The sequence below is a fragment of the Planococcus citri genome, chromosome 3 (genome assembly GCF_950023065.1).
Source record: "Planococcus citri chromosome 3, ihPlaCitr1.1, whole genome shotgun sequence".
NCBI classification, from domain to species: Eukaryota; Metazoa; Arthropoda; class Insecta; order Hemiptera; family Pseudococcidae; genus Planococcus; species Planococcus citri.
Genome location: NC_088679.1, coordinates 52,326,395 through 52,349,462, shown reverse-complemented (window position 1 = coordinate 52,349,462; position 23,068 = coordinate 52,326,395). Strand labels below are relative to the sequence as shown.

Genomic DNA, 23,068 nt, shown 5'->3' with positions numbered 1-23,068 from the left:
CAGAAAAATTACACTTTCAATTTCACTCCTTTTTTCTTGCATTAAAGGGTGTACGCCGTTTTCACGCCGCCGCGCCGCCGTTTATTCAGAAACGGCGTGAAATTCGGCGCACGCCGTTAAAACGCCGCCGCGCTGGTTAAAATTGACGTCACGCCGCCGCCGAATGATTTCCTAACGGCGCACATGTCTAGGTATTCTTTATAATTATCATTTAGAAAAGCTAGCGTGAAAAACAATGTAGCATGAATCATAGATAAATATGATATCGCAGAGGTCAACCGTTATATTTTAACAAATGGTTACTTCAACAGTAAAAAAAAAAAACTACGTAGGTATTTGAAAAAAAAACACACACACAATGCGGTGAACGAATTATCAATGAATGCAATGCATTAATTTGATAACAAGTGCAATGAAAATATTCCACGAAAAAAAATGTATTTTTATTCTTTTTCAACTTGACTTGATAATTTTCATTTTTATTAAAGTAATCTATGTACGAGTTTCAGGTACAGAGTGCCCAGAAATATCAAACTCCAAAGAAAGTTTTTCATTAAAAATATAAGTTGGCAACGTGAAATAGATGCATATGATTAGTGGAATGTTATCTCTCCAGTCCAACAACCAATCATGTGCTATCATTATTATCATTCACTGTGACCAACCGAAATATTTAGCAGAAAATTTTTTAGGGGTTCGCGATATTTCTGGGCACCCTGTACGTAACGTACCTACTACATGAATACAGGGTGCCCAGAAATATCGTGAACCCCTAACAACGTTTTCTGCTAAATATTTCGGTTGGTCACAGTGAATGATAATAACGATAGCACATGATTGGTTGTTGGGCTGAGATGATAACATTCCACCAATCATATGCATCTATATTTTAAATGAAAGACTTTGTTAGAGGTTCACGATATTTCTGGGCACCCTGTACTTATGTTCATTCATAGAATACCTACTAATAATGCACGGGTGAGTAAATGCAAAATTTTTATGAGTAAGTTTAGGTATTCTTGAAAGTCTTATCAATTTTTCACCGAATTAAAAATGGGAAGAACGAAAATGTTTTGATTTTCAAACGAAGATTTCAAATGCTTCATAATTTCTCGAAACGTCGAAAGTCTCATGGCGGAGGAATCCTCCGAAATTAACCCAATGGTCTCTTCCCGCAGAAACCCCCTGAAAATTACGCCAATGGTCTCTTCACGGAGGAAACCTCCAAGGAATCGTAATTTAATGGGAAGTGGAAGATACGTTTCGCAGGTTTTCTCCAAGAAGAGATCTCTAGCTTTATGCAGTTTCATTTCGGAGGTTTCCTCCGGCATGAGATCTCGCGCCGGCTAACCTACAAGTACCATAAATGTGTTGGTCTGCAAAAAAACGTAATAAATTTCATTGATATTTCTTACATTCCGTATCAATGACGAATTTTGAATACATTACTACTCAGACAGATATCACGATATAAGAGATTAAACCAATAACACAAATTACCTTTCCTTTCATATAGCCAGATATACGACTACATCTAATGCATTTTCTATTCCTAACAGATTATTATAGCCTTCAGCTATCGTTCAAGAAATCATATGTATTATCGTATCAATTACCACGTGTTTTTTACAATTCGTCATCCATAAAATTAGCATCAAATCAACTCAACGGCATTATTTCTTATTCGATTATTGTCTTGTCTATTTGCACATCATTCGATCATTCGTTGAATTAAAGGAATCAAATATGAAATAAGTATGCGAATGTGCTGTACTGCAGCATGCTAACAATGTTAAAAAGATTCGTACTTGAAAACGCACAAAATGTGGCAAAAAATTCACTCGGTAAAAAATTATTTTAATATTTCATGACCGCGAGAAAATTTGCCAACAAGAGGTATGTTTTGGTTTTAAAATTAATTACGTACTCGTACGTGTACTTTTGCTCGTCCCAAACGTACTTTCACCACCATACCCATCCATGACCTTACATTTTGGTACATACAAAATGTGTACATTACATACGTTTACGTAGCTAGGGCTACTATGGTTAGGAGGTAATACACTAAACACATGTAGCTCAATATAACGAAAAAAAATGTAATCATTGTCAACTGCAGTATACAATGCCATTGAAACATGAGCCGAAAATCGTGCAGATGAATTTCTCTCCCGATTTGCAAAGTAAAAGAAACCATGTGACCGAACAATATCAACAAAACAGACGATACTACAATAGCCAAACATTAAATCGTACAATAATAAGCTCCAAGTTCCTCGCACATAATATTACGTATACTCGTGTAGTTGAAAATATGTCAACTATTTGTATTATTGTGCATATGTATGTAATGTATAGTATGTCTGTGTACTATACGAGTATAAATGTAATGTATCGCGTATGAACTGTACACAGTTTTATGCCTTTCGTCTTCTTTTCTTCCCACCTCCTCTATCCAATTTTTTTTTCACTTCCAATGCCGATGATTCATCTAGCTATAAGTGAATGTATAACGTTACAGTATGTACTTCATTTTCATCACTTAACAATACACAGACAAGTTTCAGTTATTGCGTTAGGTCCTTTTTCTGCTCCCTATTATACAATACCCACAAATTGTACGGTAAACCTATCACAAGACACGCACAAAAAATAATTCGTTGCGGTAATTTGGAATTTTTGTACTTACTCGTATTTTGAATTGATTTTGAACACTTATCCCGGTGACACGAACGTGATAATTTCCACAATGATATTATGCATCATATACATGTTTTTGTGCATACAAACTTGAAAGGTGCATGTTTATAGGTAGCATTCATTATTCAGTTTCAACTTGAGGTACCTAAATATATACCTCTCAAGTACAAAAATATCTTCTGTTTTCAAAGAAAGCAAACATTTACTTTCGTAGCTTCACCAGAATCTGATGTAGGAACAGATTCCTAGAACTTCATCGCAATTATTCATCTCGTATATCCAAATCAAATCTTACAGCTTGACATTCACTTCACTAGACACCCTGTATATACATGTACGCGACAACACGTGCTAAACGTGTACCGGTATTCATAAACATGCGCTTTCGATTTTTTTTTTTTTGAACAACATTTTGTCTCTATTTTCAAAGTAGTAATGATATCATACAGTATCAACAATACATCATATTCGTATAAAACGTGATAAAAAATTATACAATATTGCAGGAAAATTCAACACCAAATTTTACCAGACATGCAGGGATATTTTCTTGAACAAAAAAAAATTTCTAGTAAGTAATATAATCATTGAAATTTATGTAACGTAATTATCGCAAAATTACAATAAAGAGGCAGTTAATTTCCGACATTAAATTCAATTAAAAATCACGAGATTTTATGAAAACTAAAATATCAAGTAATTAATCCGCCAGATTACATATTTGTAAATCTACAGTATTTTCATAATTGAATCGAAAAACCCCACTCCCAAAAACGTTTCGAAATGATACATTTTTCTCATAAATTTTCATTTCAATTGAGCTATTCGAACAGCACATAAAAGTAAACCATTGTATAATTAAGTTGAACATTTCTAACATCGAATTTCAATTAATTAGTTAGTCGTACTGTTCCAAACGAATTAGTTGAAAGTAGATAAATCAAAAGTGAGGTATGTACATATGTATTTGTACGACTTCTAATAACAAGGAAACAAAAAAAGAGCAATGAAAAGAAAATCTGCACTAATGAAAACTATAGATTGGAGGTACAGTTGTTCTGTTTTGTTACTTTTTTTTTACAAGCTGCTGAAGGGTTTATCTATTATATAGAACGCGATTTATTCAATAAACTGAACGATGAGTCATCGTACAGTCATTCAAAAGGAAAGGTGCAACCTTCTATACAAGATGAACCATTTCAATTCTTCTATCAGGTAAACAACATACAAGCTCTGGAATAATGAACACAAAACGATGGCGCTTTACACGAAATAGTACAATAAATTCAGACTTGGTAAAAATGAAATATTATTCTAATCTTGAGAAAAAAAATGAAGTTCAACGCTGCCAAATGAAACTTTCTTCTGTGCAAGGGAAACTAATACATACTTTGATACCCAAACACATTAAACCGGTTCAATTATTTCTCATATACGTAGCGAGATCTAAATGAGGTATTTTTTCACACCGATGAGAAAATGTATAAAAAATGAAGGACATCATGATAATGATGATTGGAGATGCGTGTTCCTTTTCTTACCATGTCGGCGGTTACTTAACCGTTCGCTATTTTTTATCGATATAATAATATGTAACATTTCGAGAGAAAAGTTCAGGAAGATAAGAATTAAATTTTAGGAATTTAGACGAAAGTTAAAAGTGGAGAAAAATTACGCGAAAATTTAATTAAAATGGTTGCAAAGTTGACGGCGTAATTAACAAGGTGAACAGCTTTGTTATCACGGTCGTATAATGTAAGGCCAGCAATTCGCCATTACTTCTCAAAAAATAAAAATTAGTCGTGCAAAAGGATGCGGCTAATTTCGGAAGTGAACCATAGTAGTAGTGTAGAATATAGATACTTCAAATCAATTGATTTTTCAAGAGTGGACAACAAGAAAGCACTCGATTTGATGACGTAGTAATTTCACATGAAAAAATAATATGTAAATGTCTTGAAATTAATTTAGAGTTGTAGGAAGTATTCCGAAACATGTAAGATGTTTGAATACTAGCTTGAAAATAAATCACGAACAGTGACCGTTCTTGACCACAGCTTATTCTAAGTACATAGTACGACTGTAGGCCAGTCTCTTTCAATTTTTTGCTTTATATCATAAATGAGAATTTCAACGTATAGGTAATGTATTTTAGAAGCGGTCATCATTCCCATTTTCACAAATATTTGATCGAATAAGGCTCGTATCATATAAATGTAAAATTGTGAATATACGAGTAGGTAGGTAGGTAGATACATATGCACTGTGCCGATAACTTGGACAGCTGAATAAAAAACGAATTCGTTTATCGGCACCCAGTCGATTTCAAACATATGACTGATTGAGGTGAAAGATGATGATAGAATTTGAAAAGGTGAGGGTTACACATTTTTTGAGTGAAAGGATTAGTATAGGAAAGGAAGCAATGACAATGATAAGATTGAACTTTACTCAGATCACAGACAAATCAGGAAATCTGATCCTCATTTTTCGTAAATCGGATATCAGTGAGCGAATGAAATCAATCAGATATATTGTACGTATAGAAATTATATGTATTTGATAAGGAATTGGAATACAAACTCACCATAAATTGAGACGATTGCAAGTTTCTGAGTTCTCAGGTGAATGGACATCAAAGGAATGAGTGTAATCAAATTTATAAACATGTATCACCAACACTCTCGCAGATTATTAGTAACGAAATTCTAATAATGATAAACTGGAATTAAAAATACGAACAACGAACCGAATGATTATGAATTATTATTTTATTTACACAAATAATAACAAAACAAACTCATCAACACTTAACAACAAAAAAACGATTTTAAAAAAACTAAGTACGAATGACGATTTTGATTTATCAGAGCACTGGACATATCAGTGTAAGCGAAAATACAGTTCGCATTTGCCCCTTCTCAAATTCGGCACATACAAAAGTAACGACATTCCGAAAAATGCTTCGTATTTCATTGAAAAACCCACACCATAAAGTGTACTTTCGTTTTTTTTGAATTCGCAAAGTAATGAAATTCTTCAAAAAAATTTAAACAAGGAAAATATTTTTCAGAAACTAATTAAATTAAAAAGGAAAGAAAGAAAACTAAATCTACAGAACGTTTTCATTGAATTTTATTCAATTTCAAATATTTAAAAAAAAATTGAAAAAAAAAATTTTGAATTTGAAGAAAGGAATACAGTAATGCCATCAGTGAATGATCTCAAAAGCCAACAAACAATGAATTTCCCTTTTACTTTTTTTTTCTTTTTTAAAAAAGTTTTTCAAAAGTGGAAGAAAATCTTCAAATTGCGATATTATTTGCAGTTTAAATTTGAATTTATTGCTTTTCCCAGACTTGCGACGAACAGTAAGTAGATTATAACACTACGCACAAGTATCCATTCACTATAGGCTATAGATTCATGTCGATTCGTAGTTAGAAATCTGCTTCCTTATCAGCATCACTGTTCTCATTTTCTTGCGGCAGATAAACTGAATCTTTTTTTTTGTTTCAGCGAATAAATCAACGATAATGAACGATATAAAATGGCTAGAAGAAGCCAAAGCTGTAATAAATGATATAGGGCCATTCGTCGAAGAAGTATTTGTTTCGAGTCGTCAACCTGATGCAGATTCCATGGCAATTCTGAATTTGAAAACGTACGAAAATGAGAAATTTTGTATAAAATTATGCGTTTCTGGGTTTGGTGTTGTTGGTTCCGAATACGATACAGAAAACAACGAAGATGTTAAATGGTATGAAACACCGTACGCCATGTTATCAGCAATTAGCAAAAGTTATACGGATCGATTCCAAAATTCATTGTTTGAGAAACTGAAATGTCTGGAGAATACCTGAAGCGAAGATGGTCAGCTATTTTAAAGGTACTTTCAATTCTTCTCTATTATAACCTTATTTTAGAACTGTTGAAAACAACCATCCAAAAATTGTACTTTTCGGTTTCATCTGTAAATACTCATGTTTTTGAATAATATTCCTTTTTTTTCATTTTGAGAAAAATCAAGAAAATTTATGAGTTAGCTTATTTTCAACAGTTTTATCATACTTTTATATTTTAGGCTGTATTAAGTCGATTTCTTGTCATTTAAAGATGTTTGTAACATGTGTAAGTGTAATAACTTTCATTTTTTTTTCTTTGTTATTTTTTTTACCTGGTTGAATAAATTTTTTCCATTTTATTTAAATTGTGTATTTTACTCCATCTTTTCGCTACTTTTGGATCTGGATTGATGTACGTAGGATCTGTAATTCTGATTCTTTCTCTTCTTCACAAGGGTTGATCTCTTCTTTTTGGGGTAATTTTTCAAGACGATAGTTGGAATTATTTTTCTAACAACCATCGATTTAGAATATCACACATAATTTTTATTTTATTGAGAAAAATAATTTTTTCAAACTTACATCAGTAATTAAACACATATAAAAATAAAAGCTTAACATGTAAAATCTCCCACGTAAAATTTACATTTAACTTGATATTAACATGACAAATCCTCGAGAGTTATTCAAAATTCTACTTGACTAGTTCGTATTGGAATGTATTTCTAATTTTAATGTTTTCGTAATAAATTTTCACAGGGGTTTTCTTTAATACAATCGCATTTTTAAATATAAACACATCAAACACATACTTATTAACCAAAATAAGAAAAAAAAAGTAGCGTAGGTATCGCTGTATACGAGTAGGTAGTTTAGGCACCATATACTTCAGGTGAAAATTTATTCAACATTCTAATTTTAGAGATCTGTTTCGCAGGTCGTCGCCTCATTTCAGTATCGGACGGAGGGCGGCCGCAAGGTATTTTCTTTTTCTGGAATTATGTACGAGACTCGAGGTTGTCTCACTGATCCTCGCATTGATGAACGATAGCTGGCTAGAGAAGATACAGTGAATGCTCTATGGTGTCTCGATATACAAGGTAAGAAAGTAACGATGAGTGTTCTTCTGTATTTATCACTCATAGCGCAATATAATAAGAAATTCGTCGCCGTATTTATGCACATTAAAAAGTTACAGATATTATTCAATCCGCGTTTGTAATAATATCCGGCGCTTTTTTCCGGCGGCGAGTAAAATATCGATACCAATAACATTATGGTTGTTGGAATTTGGCATATGATGAAAAGTAATACAACCGCTACTAAAGCCATTGTTATTTTATTTTCCTGTTTTTCTCTGCTACTTATTCCACTTTTCATCTAAAATAACAAAGGAAAAATAAGAAGAAGAAAAATTAATTCAGTCTAGGAAAATTAATTCCTGTTTTTTAAAAAATTGATTATATGGAACGTATTGTGTTACATTTTTTCGGAGTCAAATGATCCGATAACTTGACAGCTTTGAGCGAAAATATTAATTTACGTATCGACGTGTTACGAAGGAAAAAAAATATGGTAAAAGAAAATTAAAATATGTAGGTATTGCATTTGTTTACTATAAAGACTTTGGATATTTTAAAAATAAAACGAATGCGAAGATGACGTAAATGACGTAATATGTTCATATTCTTACTCTCGCGTTGGGTCTAATTTAGTCAGGCGTTTACCTCAGTTTGTAAAATCGCCAATTTTAATATCATTGTAGTCTTCCTGTATGCGTAAATTTCCGGTCATTTCATAAATTTTGGGCCACGAGTATACGATTCATGAATCCAAAATGCTGAAACAGCTGTGCAAAATATCTTTTGTAACGGGAAAAGACAACGAGAATAGTTTTTCATCACTTTAATGCGATATCCTTGGATTTTTCATCGAAATTTCTCAATCTTACCGAAGTGCAACGTTGCGTTAAACGTTATTATTGTACAAATTTACATTTTCTTTAAATCACTACAAAGTCTTTAGGGTGTTCTTTCATGCATCCTTTTTAAGCTTGTTTATTTTATTCGAATACGTGCAAATCTATACGATATGTAGGTAGGTCTAGGTACGTAGCTACGTAGTACGTATGCTGTACGTTTACTCACTTGGGTTAAACTATTCTGTTGTTTTCTGCTATTTCTTACGGCTTCCACCAGTAACGTATTCAAAACGCAGAGTAAGACTAAAGGAATGTAAACGAAAATGAAAGCCGTCAACCAGTAATAGATAACTTTATAAGTATTATTGTTCCCAAATTCTGTCGTATCCAGCGTGAGTTTTTTTTCACTCTTGTGACATACTTTCCATTCGAACGGCGTCGTAATCGTGGCCAGTAAATTGAAAATTGTAACGCATGTTATTACCTTCCTGGCTCTAGATTCGGTGCATAGGACTCTTCCTCGTAATGGTTGACATACTGCAATGTATCTTTCTAATGTGAAAGACACAGTTAGCCAGGTGGAGGTGCCGCCTGAAATGTACGTTCATTATTATTTATATTTTGTATGACGTTCTTGTGGGCCGGAGCCATTAACATTTCAGATGGTTTATTTAGATTTAGGTCTCGACGAATGATTTGTTTAGTGTTTATAATAGAAGAATGGTTTAGTTTAAGAAAAACTTATGGAAAAATGTAGGTATCGAAGGAGCCTTTTTGATTCTGAAATCTGAATGTAGTACCCACTTAAAAGTTTTCAGTTCTTATCCGCGTGAAAAGATGACATTTATAAATTTACGTCGACTTTTCAATCGTCGTCGTATTAACACGCTTTATTTTAACAATAATTTTGGTTTCCATCCGGAAAAAGAACCTATCTACTTGTCATTTACTACGTTTTTTTTTAATGCTTCGTATTGGCAATAACATCGAGTATACATTGAAAAAAAAGTTTATAATGATTTCGATTATCTTTTACGATGCTTATTCGATGTAAATAATGTGAAGTTACATCAGGTAGGTAGGTATGCTTACGTCGTGAAAAAGATTTCTCAATTTGCAGCTTTAAAGAGGTTTTTTTTTAAAAACTAAACCAAAGAGAATACTTCAACTGTCGCGAAACATCTACTTATCAGATTCGCCTGACAATTTAATACATACCTATACTTTCCTCATCGAAAAATCTGATGATTTTTTTTTGAAAAGTAATTTGTTTTTGTTTGTATTTCAATCTCGAAAAATGTACGCCAGTTTCAAAGAATACGAAGTAATTTGAAAAATTTGAAAATCTCTGCGTCTTTCAAAAGCAGAATTATTTATTTTTACAGTTCGTCGAATGGAATCGGATGAAAATATGTATTTACGTCGTTATTCGTTAAAAAAAAACAAAAACAACATTACCTACGCGAATATTGCGATGGTAGGTAGGTAAATGTATTTCATAGAAAAAATTCTATACTCACTGCTTGCATCAATGTACCAAAAAATGAACGGCAGTATTCTCCAATAAAACTGGTACTTTGAATCATCGCTACCGGAATAATGTTGTAGGGAAAGCAAGAAAAAGCAGATCAAATATAACAAATCGGTGACTGCTAAAGCTGTCAAGTAGGTGTTGGTCGATGATTTCATGCGACGTTGGGTTAGAACTGCTATGGTGACTAGATTGCCGATGATTCCGATAAATACTATTATTGGGGTGAGAACACGTTGAATCCAAAATCTCGTCGCTTCTAGGAAAACAATTTCTGGACTGGTGACGTTTGTAGGTAAAGTTTCGTTTGATGGATGACATAAGGCTGAAACAAATATAATTCATTATTCAGTTTTCGTCGTCGATAGTGTCAATTTTACGTAGATATTTATGCTGAATTCGATGTTTCAAGTTATCTTTTTCGATTCACGGTCATTTTCCCGAATCCGAAATTCCGAATGGACATTTCCCGAATGGAATATTTCCCGAATACCATTATCCCGAAGTCGTTTTCCCGAATGCCGTAATCCCGAATCCTTTGTTTCCCGAATCCCGAAAAAATTTTCTTTTAAAAAATTGAATTTTTTAAATTCAAAAATACTGTATGTAGTAGTATGACAAAAATTTCAAAGAACAATGTTATGAGCCAAAGTTCTGAGGTGCATGTGGACAGATTGCTCAGGTCCTTTTAATACAACTGCAGCATGTTTCCAAATTGCACTAATAGTAAGTCCAAGGGTCTTGGCTACAACATATCAAAAAATCAGCCAATTTGGATCATTTCTACGTTTTTAAACTGTACTAATTAGTATGGTGATACATCGAGCTCTACATTGTTTTGATCGGACTAACGTAAGCAGCAATCCCAATATATTCTATTGTTACTCTGATCTGGCTTTGAGCGGTGGTAGACATACCCATCTATTACCATGTTGTGTATCTATTAGTGTAGCTGCCATTTTACAGTGTGATACCTTCATTTCGAGTAAGTATTACGGATGATCGCGGTAAACACATTTTCCATAGAAAATTAATATATTCGGGATTTTTAAATTCGGGATAAAGACATTCGGGAAAGTGGTCATTCGGGATTTTGGGTTCGGGATTTTGGGCCTCGGGAAAACGGATTCGGGAAAATAGTATTCGGGAAATATCCTATTCGGGAAACGTCCATTCGGGATATCGGATTCGGGATTTCGGGTGTGAACCATCTTTTTCAACACCGAAAAAAAGCAGGGTCGTCTTTGTTGAAACGAATTTGTGTTAAATAAATATATAAGAAAGGGGCTATTTTTTTCGTAAATTGTTCGGCTAGAGGTGTCAGATACCAGATATTATTGTCTCGGCTGAAAAAAAAATTATGAAAGTCTCGATGGTTTTTATTTACTACCCCTGCACAGTCGATCATGAATGTTGAACATTCCTTTATTGAATGGTGACGTATTTTTAACCTGCATCCCTTTTTTCAAGGTAATGTAAGTTGAAAAGTCACTTTTTTGTACCGTTTAGGTACATTGTGTGAGGAAAATGAGATGAAATTATTCATGAGAAAATTTTCATTCAAACGATACCTGCTGTATCTGTTGATATTTTTACCCATAGAAATCATCGACTCTGATTTTTACCTTAACCCATCGAATATATGTATTACAGAATGAAAAGGTAATTTTTCTAACTTATTCTTATACCAATAAAGGGTGATAAAAGTGATAAATCTCCACCGATGATTTTCATATGTAAAAATACCATTTCAATAAAAATGTTCTCAAAAGTAGAAGATTTAAAAATATTTTTCGAAATTATACCGGCCTATTAATTTTTATTTCATATTGGGTAGGTAAATGAGTTCCGAGTTTATGAAGTATTCGTTCATAGTGTTTGAATCTCTAATATATCCACCTATTTAAGGCAAAATGCGTTCTTGCGGATTTTAGTTTTAATGAAAGACTATAAGTTTTTAAACTAGGCTACGTACATGAATTCGGAAATATTTCGTTCAAGGTTTTTCTCATGAGTGGCGTCAAACGAAGGCGAAATACCTCATTTGCTTTACTGTCAGTAACACTGGCAGCAATTTTGACCTTTTTTTGGTACCTACCACAAACACAATTTTTTTCTTGTTTTCATCAACATTGTGAAATTACAAAGAAGTGACATTTTTCATTACCTTACTTCAGAAAGAGAGATTAAGGTGAACATTTGTCGTCAATACATAATTTCCGCACTGTTTTCGGTGTAATATGAGTATTAAATGCTTGAAAATATTCCGAAAAGTTATTGATTCAAATAAATATACGTGTACCTTTTAGTTTACTTAAGCAACCGATTTACAATATTATTGTAAGCATATGGGGAAATATTTTTTGCACGACGAAAAAGGGCGTCATCACGACGAGCATTTTTTCGTTCATAAAAGATGAATGAACGACGAAAAATGATGAAGTTCCACGCCAGATGACGCCCGACAATAAAGTATTTATGAACGACTACGATTTAATAAGGAGATAAGCAGTATTCACGACAAAATAATTTCATACACGACAGAACATTATCAGTTCAATTACAATTATATTTTGTACAAATTTTGACAAATAATCAACTGAGGATTTCTTTCAAAAAAATTTGAGTGAAATTGTAACTCAGTAGAAGAGAACCAAATTGGCCAAAGCGAAGCGAGGGCTAAACCTTAGGGGGAAAATGAGAATTTTGAGGATAGATAGGCGATTTTGTCGGAAAATGAACGATAATTAAATACATGATTATAAAAAATTTGAATTTTTGAAAACGGAAAATAAAATATTGTTAGAATTTTTGTATTTTCGTAACTTTCTTGAATTTCTCACAATTTCCCAAATTTTTCCTGCTTTTGCGGAACCGAAGGGGGGCAAACTGTCTCTCCTTGGCCCCCTTTCGGTTCGTCCCTGAGGTCAAAAGAGGGAGAGGGGTCGCCCATCAAAATCCACAAAACATTACTTCTATAAACAGCAATTTTTTACGTACCTACCTCGTTTTTTTGGTATCATCGTTTTAATATTTTTTAAACGTTTATTTCTGTCGGTGAAATGCCTGTTTTTGACGGAAAAATTTTGTCGTGCATTGCCTTATATAGGAGTTGAAAGTAATAAAATGTCGTGAATTTTTTAATTCGTCGTTTGATACATTATTTTGTCGTTGGAGTACCTTTTATGCCGGGGTAAGCTCTTTATTGTCGGGCATTTCCAATTTAGTCGTGGTAAAGATTTTTCTGGCGTGAAAATGCCTATGCTTGTCGTGCTGACGCCCTTTTTTGTCGTGGTATTAAATCACACCCTAAGTATATCTCATCTTGTTTAAAAATTGAATTGCTTTTTATTTTTTGATGTGTGATGAACAGATGAAGAACTATAAAAGGAAAAATCGAAAAAAAATTCTTCCTAGTTTTCTTTGAAAATTGAAAAATTTAGACTCGAAAAATTATTTTTACCGAAAAAGGGTCAATTCCTCAAATCTTGACTTTCTTTGCCTCCCTCCTCCCTCTCACTCATAAATAAAATATTTCTTATCAAAAGTTCTTTTTTTTTTCTAAAAAAAAAATGTAGAAAAATTCTTGTTTTACAAACCCACACGTTTCATATAATTTACCACCCACTTAAATTATTCATTTTACCATTTCCTATCTGCTATTTTCCCCCTGTTTTGAAATTGTAAGTACCTACGCATAAAATCGCAAAATATTTTTCAATAGAATTTTAGATGTAGCGAAGGTGTAAATCAAATGTGTAAATTCATGTTCTCTATTTTCCTCATTGTAAATATTTGTCACCGCAATTTCACTTTCACCAGTCGTCGCTTCATTTTCGAATTTTAAGCGTTCCCTTAATGGCATTCTTCGATGCGTTGCGAATTAAAAACAAATACACTAAAATGAAATTTATTGACGAAAAACTGAAGTTATCTCGTTCAGAAGTGAGCGAATTGTAACAAATGAGTAAATTTAAAAGAAAATAACGGAGAGAAAAATCGGACAAAAATAGTAAGTAATTATTTGCTATTTTCCGACGACATTATCAACCACCGCGCCAGCAACGTCGAACATGCTGTAAATTTCAATAGACTTTCGTTAAACGTAATTCGTATATACTTTGAACGTTATCAACGATGTTTCTTCATCACCGGAAAGCTCATAAAAATACTTCTAAAATGATGTATAACACTTCATACTTTCATTTTTCTGGTAAACGGTATTACTTTTAGACGTTGAAAAAAATCTCGATTTTTACGAAACGAGAATTTCAAATTCAACGCGACAGAATTTTTCCAATTTTTTTTCTTCTTCATTTCACGGACTGTAGACGAATACCATAAAGTGGAAATTTGACAAGGTTGGTTGGGTCATAGCGACATTACTTGACAATAATCAGCGTCGTTTCGAGGCGAAATTAAGTGCTGCTATGTTTTGGGGGCGCCTGGCGTTATTACACAAACATTTAAAATCAACTGGTAGAAATCTTTTCATTTTTATTCCTTTTGACCAAACAATGAATCAGATATGAGCAAAATTCAGTGTTTTTCTCTTTTGTGAGGAGAGGAGAGGGAGATGAAATGCTTTTTGAGCAAATCAAAATCAACGTTTCGGTTTAGCAATTATGAATTATTGTTTTTTTTTTCGTCCACTTTTAGACACGGCACGCTTGTAAATAGGATTAAATTGAAAGTGCAATTTCCAAAATTGTTCTAAACTCAGGGAAAATCACCAACGACGCATTTTTCAAATTGAACAATTCTAAGTACGTCAGTTATTTATGTTGATTGCGTTGTTTGTGTAATGAATTCTCTCTGCATGTCATTCTTTCACCAATGTCCAAGATATCGCGAGCCTAAAATTTTCCACTGATAAGATACCGAGAACATTCCCTTAATTACTTGAACTAAATCTGTTTACTTGCGTTTAAAACAATAGAAAGCAGATTTAAAATCATTCCACACAAAGTTATAAAAGCCAGATGCGGAACTTTTTCATGCAAAGCTTAACTTATCGTTACACAAAAACTTTCAAGACTTTCTGTTGAAATTTATACATACCTACCTAACTCATTTAAAAATAAAGAGAGGAGATTCTGCGCTGTATGTTATGTATATCTAATTATCAAATTTGGGTTCTGTGTGCCGGAAACAATTAAGTGAAAGCAAGGAAAAGAGTTTATACCTTAAAATTTTGGTCAACGTTTCAAATTGGAAGAAATAAAATGATGAGATTGTATAGGAGTAGACGTCTGGACGACAAAAGTGAGTAAGAAGGGAAGATAACGAGATCGTCTCTTTTTTATTGAGAAAAATTTCAAAAGCAAACAGAAACCTATTGGATCTCATGGAGGGAAAAAAGGAAATTCGGCTCGTATAGGGTGACCAAAAAAATATGGGTCGCCGAATTTGGTGCAAAATTAGGTTGGAGACTGAATTCACCAGAAAAGAAACAGATTACGTAATTAACCTAACTTGCATCACAAAATCTTTACTAAAAGTACTGGGTGCTCAAAAATTTTTAGTCACCCGGTACTCCAAAGTATATTTTTGAAGAACCTGAAGCATACAAAAATCTGAATTTTTTGAAAATCAACGCAGCTTAGATCTAATTAGAAAACTTGACCTTACCAACTCAATTTAAATCCCATACGACGGGTGTAATAATCAAGTAATTACAAACACCCAAAAAAAAAAAAAAAAAAAAAAAAAATTACTTTTTTTTAAAGAAAAGATCAGTTGGAATTCATTTTTGACCACGGGTGTGTGTAGCAAGTACATAAAAAAAAGAAACGTCTTTTCGTACGATTTTTTGGCTGAGGACTAGCTCACAAATTGAAGGGGCTAACAAGGGAACTACCTGAACCGGCAGAAACGAAAATGAACGAATCAAAGCTAGATCGAAAGGGGGCCACCTCAGGACCCCAAATCCAAAATTTCAAATGCTGAAGTTGATTTCTCGATTTTTGGTGAATTTTTGAAAATTGAAAAATCCGAAAAATTATCAATTAATACCAAAAATACAAAATATTGATGAAAAATGGAATTTTCTTGGGAAGGGGTTGAGATGGCGTCTCTAACTCATTTACGACTATCGAAATTCGTAAAACCTCAGTTCCAGTCATTCTGGAGCCTCCAGCGATTTTTTATCATTTCTCCAGAAACTTGGAATTGCTGTGGAACGGCTAAAAATCAACTTCAGCACAAATAACTTTATTTGGGGCCTATGTGGCCTGCCTTTAACCATTTTTTGCGGTTGTCGCGGAAATCGGCGTCTGCCGGTTCAGATGTGTACTCGTATTTTTGCCCATTGACTTGTACAATGAAAAAACCGCAAAATTTGAAAATGTTAAATATTCCACCTTTTGCGATGCTACTATCCGAAATCGAGCTCCGACCTATTTTCGACGTTCCGAATAGGTAAAACCCCCATTTCGACCATTCTGGAGCCTCCAGCATGTACAAGTCAATGGGCAAAAATATACATCTGAACCGGCAGACGCCGATTTTCGCAAAAACCGCAAAAAATGGTTAAAGGCAGCCCACATAGGCCCCAGATAAAGTTATCAGTGCTGAAGTTGATTTTTAGCCATCCCACAGCAATTCCAAGTTTCTGGAGCAACGATAAAAATTGCTGGAGGCTCCAGAATGACTGGAATTGAGATTTTACGAATTTCGATAGTCGTAAATGAATTAGGGACGCCATCTGAACCACTTCCCAAGAAAATTTCATTTTTCATCAATATTTTCTATTTTTGGTATTAATTGATAATTTTTCGGATTTTTCAATTTTCAAAAATTCACCAAAAATCGAGAAATCAACTTCAGCACTTGAAATTTTGGATTTGGGGTGCTGAGGTGGTCCCCTTTCGATCTAGCTTTGATTCGTTCATTTTCGTTTCTGCCGGTTCAGGTAGTTCCCTTGTAAGAACCGATTTTGAGAGAAAATTTCACGATTCAAAAAATTACCCAAAAAAATGGATAGCTGCGTCGAAAATTGAACAAATTTTGTTATTACCTACTTATAAATTTTTTCCTATGGTTGAAATTTGCCAACGTATTCGCGGCTAAATTTCATGAGCACGTTTTTATTTCGAAAACTGTTATCCTCTTCAATTTGTGAGTTAGTCCTGAGCCAAACAGTCGAATGAGAAGATTTTGCTCTTTTTTTCATGTTTTTACCACACACCTGTGGGTAAAAAATAAATGTCAACTCAAACTTTTTCAAAATGTACCTAATTCGCTCCTTCAATTTTAAATCATAGTGCATGATACCATGATTTGTATATCCAAATCTGAAATATTGCCATCCAGTGTCCGAGCACCTTTTACAAATACGTGTTGAACTTGAATTAAATCCGTTTGTAGAGTTTCAAAGAGAACCACTGATTCACTGATTGGAAAATCAAAATAAGTGATTCTGAAGTTTGAATAACTTGAATTTACAGTGAATACAAATTTTTATCCTTTTTGTGATCGGATCTTATTACCTTCTAAGGACACTAAACGCTCCTAATTTCGGTCAAAATTCAAAAAAACCTTAGGTAAAAGTAAATTGACATGCTGATATTGCTGATGGTTATTGATTTCCAAGCGCTTAGTTCAAATATCAGGTCATCGGACTCCTCCGCGCGAGCCTTACTTCTTCCACTGATGCTCTTAAACACGGTCAAAATACCAAAAATAAAATCACTTGTGACGCGTCATTTGTTAAATTTCTAAGAATGCTGTGTTCGCAAATAATGTCTTTTTTTTCGTATATCATCTCTCAATGTTCCTTTGTTCACCCCTTCCCCATATTTTGAAAAAAGGCCTGAAAATTATTCAAGTAAATACGATGTTACATTTCGATTCTCATCAAATCAGGATGTTTTCTTATTTTTTCAAAAACTTAAGTATAGTAAGAGGACATGTTAGGTTCGAATCCAAAAAATAGATAAATCAGTGAAAATGTGAAAAAATTCGCGAAAAATTCGCCAAAGTGAAATAAAATTTAGAGAAATTCATGTGATAACTCTGTAAGTTGTATCTACCATAGTTTCTCAGTCCACTTCCCAATTTTTTTTGTGCTGCAATTGCAATTTTCTCAGAATTTCAACGGGTTTTCGCCGATTTCAAATTGAAAGAGAGAAACGTCATCCGATCAACGATATTTTTTTTCGTAAAGAGTTGATTATTTTCAGGGATTTCCAAAACTTTATGCCATTTTCCCACTATTTCATGACACGTTTTAAGGGAAAAGGCGCCAAAAAACATAAATATCATATTAGACTCTTGAATTAGAATTTTTTCAATTTTTTTTTTCAAAATTCGTAATGGAATTGAATACTTATTTCTACCTACACTCGTTTAGAATTGAATTAAGATCAAGACCATCGAATCAATTTAATACGAAGCATACTCTCGTACACATAATGCTGGTATTTCGTTCGCCTTAATTTTCTCGAAATATCAAATTACGTTGGTTTGTATGTACTTGTAAAAATGGAAATTTGCTCGTCTGCGTACATCATTATTATTACGAGTATTTCGCGATTGAAATTTTATACGACAAATGACGAGAATTTCGCATATTTAGGGAACAAATACGAAGATGAAAATGATATAAATTATTTTTTTACAAGAAATATTTGAGCTATGCAGATGTACATACGCGTTGTTTTCATTAATGATTATACACGCGTGATATGACTTACGTTGGTAGTCTTCGAGATAGTCGTGAACCTATTTTTAGCTGCACAAATGCTATATGTACTTACTCGATTGAACTTTTTTCTACATATTTTTTTAGATATTTTGAAAATAATGCTATACAAATGACTCAAATGAGTAAGTAAGTTAAGTGTACGCTTTTCGCAATAATTAATGAATTAGGTACTTTGTTCACTCGTAAAACCATCCGTTGAACCACGCAAAAAAGAGAAATATTTAAAGCACCACGACGACGATTTAATATTTTAATATCTATATACAAATGCAGTCTGCGGCTGTGTTATGCTATAAATGTAGGAAGCGGAATCGTAGAGTCTATGTTTATCAAAATTTTCGAGAATTTTTACTATTCTGGTATTATAATTATAAAATTTCACGGTTGATTCGTAATAATGTAAGCGTAAAATGGAATTTTTATTGTAAAATTCGTTCAAAAGATATTTAATATTTTACGATTCGATCGTAAATGTTACTTTGTCATTTTCACAACGTTTAAGCCGATTCGGTGTGAAAAAACAAATGTATGATGCATGTCTCTTTGTTGTAAAATACGGTAACAAGCGTGTTCAAACTGATTATTGTACGAGTTGATGCCAAATTCTAGTTTTTGGCATATTTCTCGCTCAATTTTCACCCATCGGATATTCGCGTATTTTACGTTAACCTTCATTAAATTCTTATCGCACGTCGTTTGTGGTGTAAATGTTTCCCCCTTTTTTGAAAAAAAAAAGTACCTATAGGTACTTAGACCATATCGTCTAATGCTTTTTGAAAATTATCGATCGTTAAAAAAAATAAATTCTAATCTTCGAAGTCGAGATGATGGGTTTTCTCGCGATTCTGCGATTGGGCCCAACGTGATCGCGTCGATCGTTTTTAATTCGGGGAAATCGTGCTTTTGAAACTGGAAATTTTGGTAACTTGTAGAAAACTTTGAATTTCGTTTATACACACCGAACGGTGATTTTGTATAAATAAGTTATCATCTTATCAATTGATATTATCATTTTGCCAACTTGTGTATAAGTTGAATGAAAGCTTGTAAAGTATATATTTATGTTTGTGCCTTTCAGCGAAATTTCTAATATGAAACATCTGTATTGAAAAAGTTTTGCAATTTTAAAGACAAACTCGCCTTGAATGGAAAATAACTTCGGTTCAAAATATGGAGATAGTAAAGTGAAAAATAATTTTTTTTCTGCCCTTAAATAGTGTGCCATCGGGGTAAAATATGTATATGGTGGATATCTTAATTTCGTATGTAATTTCGTCGGATCCATTTTCCGGCAAACTACCTCACAACCCTTTTTACTGCTTAGACATGTATGCTCGCGCGAAAACAACCATCGAAGGTCGTAAGGAATTTTTTCCTTTTAATAAATCATCTATATTAGGGTCATTTTTATTGCAATTTATTATTTTTATTCAAAAGAAATGAAGTTTAAATTGACTGTTGAAAATCAATTTAATCTGGCCTGCTCGACTAGCCATGGTCTCTTCATCTAAAGGTACTTAGTATAGCCCATACCTTAGCGGTAACTTGAATTTTAAGTACGGCCCTGGTTATAAACTTGACCCGGCCAAGTAATATGCTTACAATTATGGCTGTGAATTTTAATTACATTTAAAACCTACGGGTTTCTAGTCAGATATAAACAACGCCACGTTTTTCGACTGGAATTTCATGTAGGAGTTGGTCCATTAAGTTTTTTCGAACCCCTTAATTTGAAATATTTTTCGTCCTTAATGCGAAATTGCGTTTTTTTTTTCATCTCAATATGCAATAAATTAGGAATAATTTTCAAAGTGTCGAGGGATTTAGTTTATTTTTATATAAGTTTTTGTTCTATTCGGACTATATGCTGAGGTTTCGGTTAATTTTTTTGGTTTGTTTTTTTTGGTCGAGCTTGATAATTTTGGAAACTGCGTGTGTTGTTTTTAAAGAAGAAAAATCACCCTAGTTGAACTTATGGCGAATATTTTGAATTCTGCAGGATACCGATATAGTACAACGCACACGGTTCGTATTTCTCTCGATTGTACGTAAACTAAATTCGTTTCATTTCTCGTCCGCGCCTGTGTACGCTTTTTTCCTTTTATATACCGAACAGTTGTACGTGTAATCGTAAATCGAGAAAAAATGTCTCGAAAAATAATGCCTCGAATATTCTAAATCTCATTCATTAACAGAGGCGCAAAATTACGGAAGAAAATATACAACGGACTCGGGATAAAACCTACATTTTCGTGATTAAGAAGTAATGAAACGTAAACATTTTACACCCTCCTTCCGTTTTCCTGTACGTCAACTTTCAAGGGAATGCCTATACATGATTACGTTTCGAGAATTTGGTAAAAAATTAGCTGAAAAATTTTTACGCCGCGGGTTTATGTTCCAGAATAAATTTCTTTTAATGTTGAAATCCGAAGGAAAAAACAACCCAGCTGTGATGTCGAGTTTTCAAGCGAGTTTTCTCCCTTACTGGATTTGATTCGCATGTTTTTTAGATGTGTGTGTGTGTTTTTTTTTTCAATGGCAAGCATTGTGTAAGTTAAAGAAAGGGTCAAAAATCACGCTAATTAAAGCTCGAAGACGATTTTGCATTCGATGTTTTATAATTTAAAGCTTATAGTGTCCATTTTAAGGATCTTTTGAGATGGCTTCAGATTTGTCACCCTTGAGTATTTAGTCTTTTAAATGAGCCAAAAACTCACGATCAGAATGTCTCAAAATCACATCTGGAGCACGTGGCATTATTTCGTTAAAAAAATAGTAGAAAACAAAAAAGTTTACAGAGATTTATGATCTTTTGTCGAACTGTTCGGCCTACGATTAAATAATTTGGAGCCTTTAAATTGACGTAATTCTGCTGACAAAGTTTTCAGTATGGGCGTGTGACGTGCTTTTGTGCTGTGCTAGAGTTCGATTAAGAATTCGTATGATACAGGAAAATGTTGAGCAATCTAAGCTACCTACTTACATCGAAAACCTGACTTTTGGTCGACGAAATTTTGGTGTTTTCAGCATTGCAACCAATACAATGCTAAAAGTATGCATAGAAAAATCATTTAACAATTGAAATTTTGGGAACAATTAATATCAGAATCGCACATTCATCCTTGAAAAAAATTAATATCACTCACATAAATTTTTTACCTTTTTAATGATTTTTTATTTTTTTAAAAAGTGATTAAAAATTGGCCCAATGTTTTTGGCGTTTCGTTCGGTTCTGTTCCCAAGAACCTATTTTGTTCTCAGTTTTTGTTCTTCATCTTTCAGTTCTTTGTTTCAAATTCCCGTTTTTGTTCTCACCTTTTGAGGGTTTTCATTTGGTTCTGAACAGTTTTTCAGAACTTTTTTTTTGTTTTTTCGGTTCTTTTTAGTTATTTTTGGTTTTTTGCCATAATTTTGTCTTTACTTTTTTTTTACTTCGTTCAAAATTTGTATTTTTCAGGCAATTACCTGCAGTTTTTTTTTGCAAAGATAAAAAACCCGAAAATGAGAATTTTTTTCAGTTTTTGCTCTGTTCTTGTAGGTACTTTCATGTGAAAAAAAAGGAAAAAATGAGAAATGAACGAAAAATATGAAGAAAATAAATTCAATGTGACGAAACATTGATAGTTGATACTGCTTTATTGCAATGTCATATGTACTAAAGCATTTTTAGGCAACAAAAAACTAAAAAAGAACAAACAGGTGAAAAAATTTGAAATTTTTTTCAAAAAAAGTTTTGAGTTTTTTCTAACACATTAATTGTGATATTTTGGAGTTGTTACAGTTTTGCGAAATTGAACCATTTTTTTGCTTCAAAGAATAAGTAAGTTGATAAAAAACTGAAAAAATACCAAAAAAATTCTTGATAAAATTCAAAAATATAATTTAATTTTTCTAAATGAAATTTTGATATTTTATAGTGCCATCAAAAAATTAATCTTTTTCCCAGACTTCAGAAGAACTTTAATAACAAATAAATTCATCACAACTGCTTCAACCAATCACTCTCACCCACTCCAATATTCAATTCACCTACCCAACCCTTGGCTTTTTGAATATTTAGAAGGACCTATCTCTGATTTTATTAGAACATTAACCAATCTTCAAATAGACCCCAAAACTCTCGTTTAAAAACCAATATTCTACCCTCCATGGCTGCTTAAACCTCCCCAAATTCACTACAATTTGAATAATTTCAAAGAAAAGTCATTCCCCATTAGTATCTAATTAAAAATAACTGTCTGGAACTTCTATCAAAATATCCTGAATTCAACCTCTGTTTCACAGATGGATCAAAAATACCAAATCATCATTCTGAATATGCATACTTACTCTATAAATGGTGCAATTTCAAACTCCCAAAC

The 23,068-nt window shown here is 33.0% G+C and overlaps 3 protein-coding genes across 7 annotated transcripts in view; 1 reads left to right on the top strand and 2 right to left on the bottom strand.

Annotated features, from left to right (window-relative positions):
* The window catches only part of Dmtn (transmembrane and coiled-coil domain 2 protein Dmtn), a 36,495-nt gene extending 30,936 nt beyond the window's left edge, over positions 1-5,559 (bottom strand). Inside the window, exon 1 of one of the 4 annotated variants that reach the window (XM_065356662.1) lies at positions 5,288-5,559. The gene's annotated coding sequence lies outside the window, so the exon portion shown is untranslated. The remainder of the gene's footprint in view (positions 1-5,287) is intronic. The other 3 variants (XM_065356661.1, XM_065356659.1, XM_065356660.1) reach the window with 3 other exon arrangements.
* A 1,510-nt stretch (positions 5,560-7,069) lies between these two features.
* LOC135840225 (FMRFamide receptor-like) overlaps positions 7,070-23,068 on the bottom strand; it is a 59,869-nt gene continuing 43,870 nt past the window's right edge. For both annotated transcript variants that reach the window (XM_065356649.1, XM_065356650.1), the window contains exons 2-4: positions 9,987-10,322; positions 8,693-9,057; positions 7,070-7,925 (exon numbers count right to left, since the gene is read on the bottom strand). In XM_065356649.1, coding sequence (XP_065212721.1) covers positions 7,497-7,925; positions 8,693-9,057; positions 9,987-10,322 — 1,130 coding nt within the window. In that variant the 3' untranslated portion in view covers positions 7,070-7,496. The remainder of the gene's footprint in view (positions 7,926-8,692; positions 9,058-9,986; positions 10,323-23,068) is intronic.
* The window catches only part of Npc1a (Niemann-Pick type C-1a), a 47,461-nt gene continuing 31,900 nt past the window's right edge, over positions 7,508-23,068 (top strand). The window contains exon 1 of the mRNA XM_065356642.1: positions 7,508-7,645. Coding sequence (XP_065212714.1) covers positions 7,619-7,645 — 27 coding nt within the window. The 5' untranslated portion in view covers positions 7,508-7,618. The remainder of the gene's footprint in view (positions 7,646-23,068) is intronic.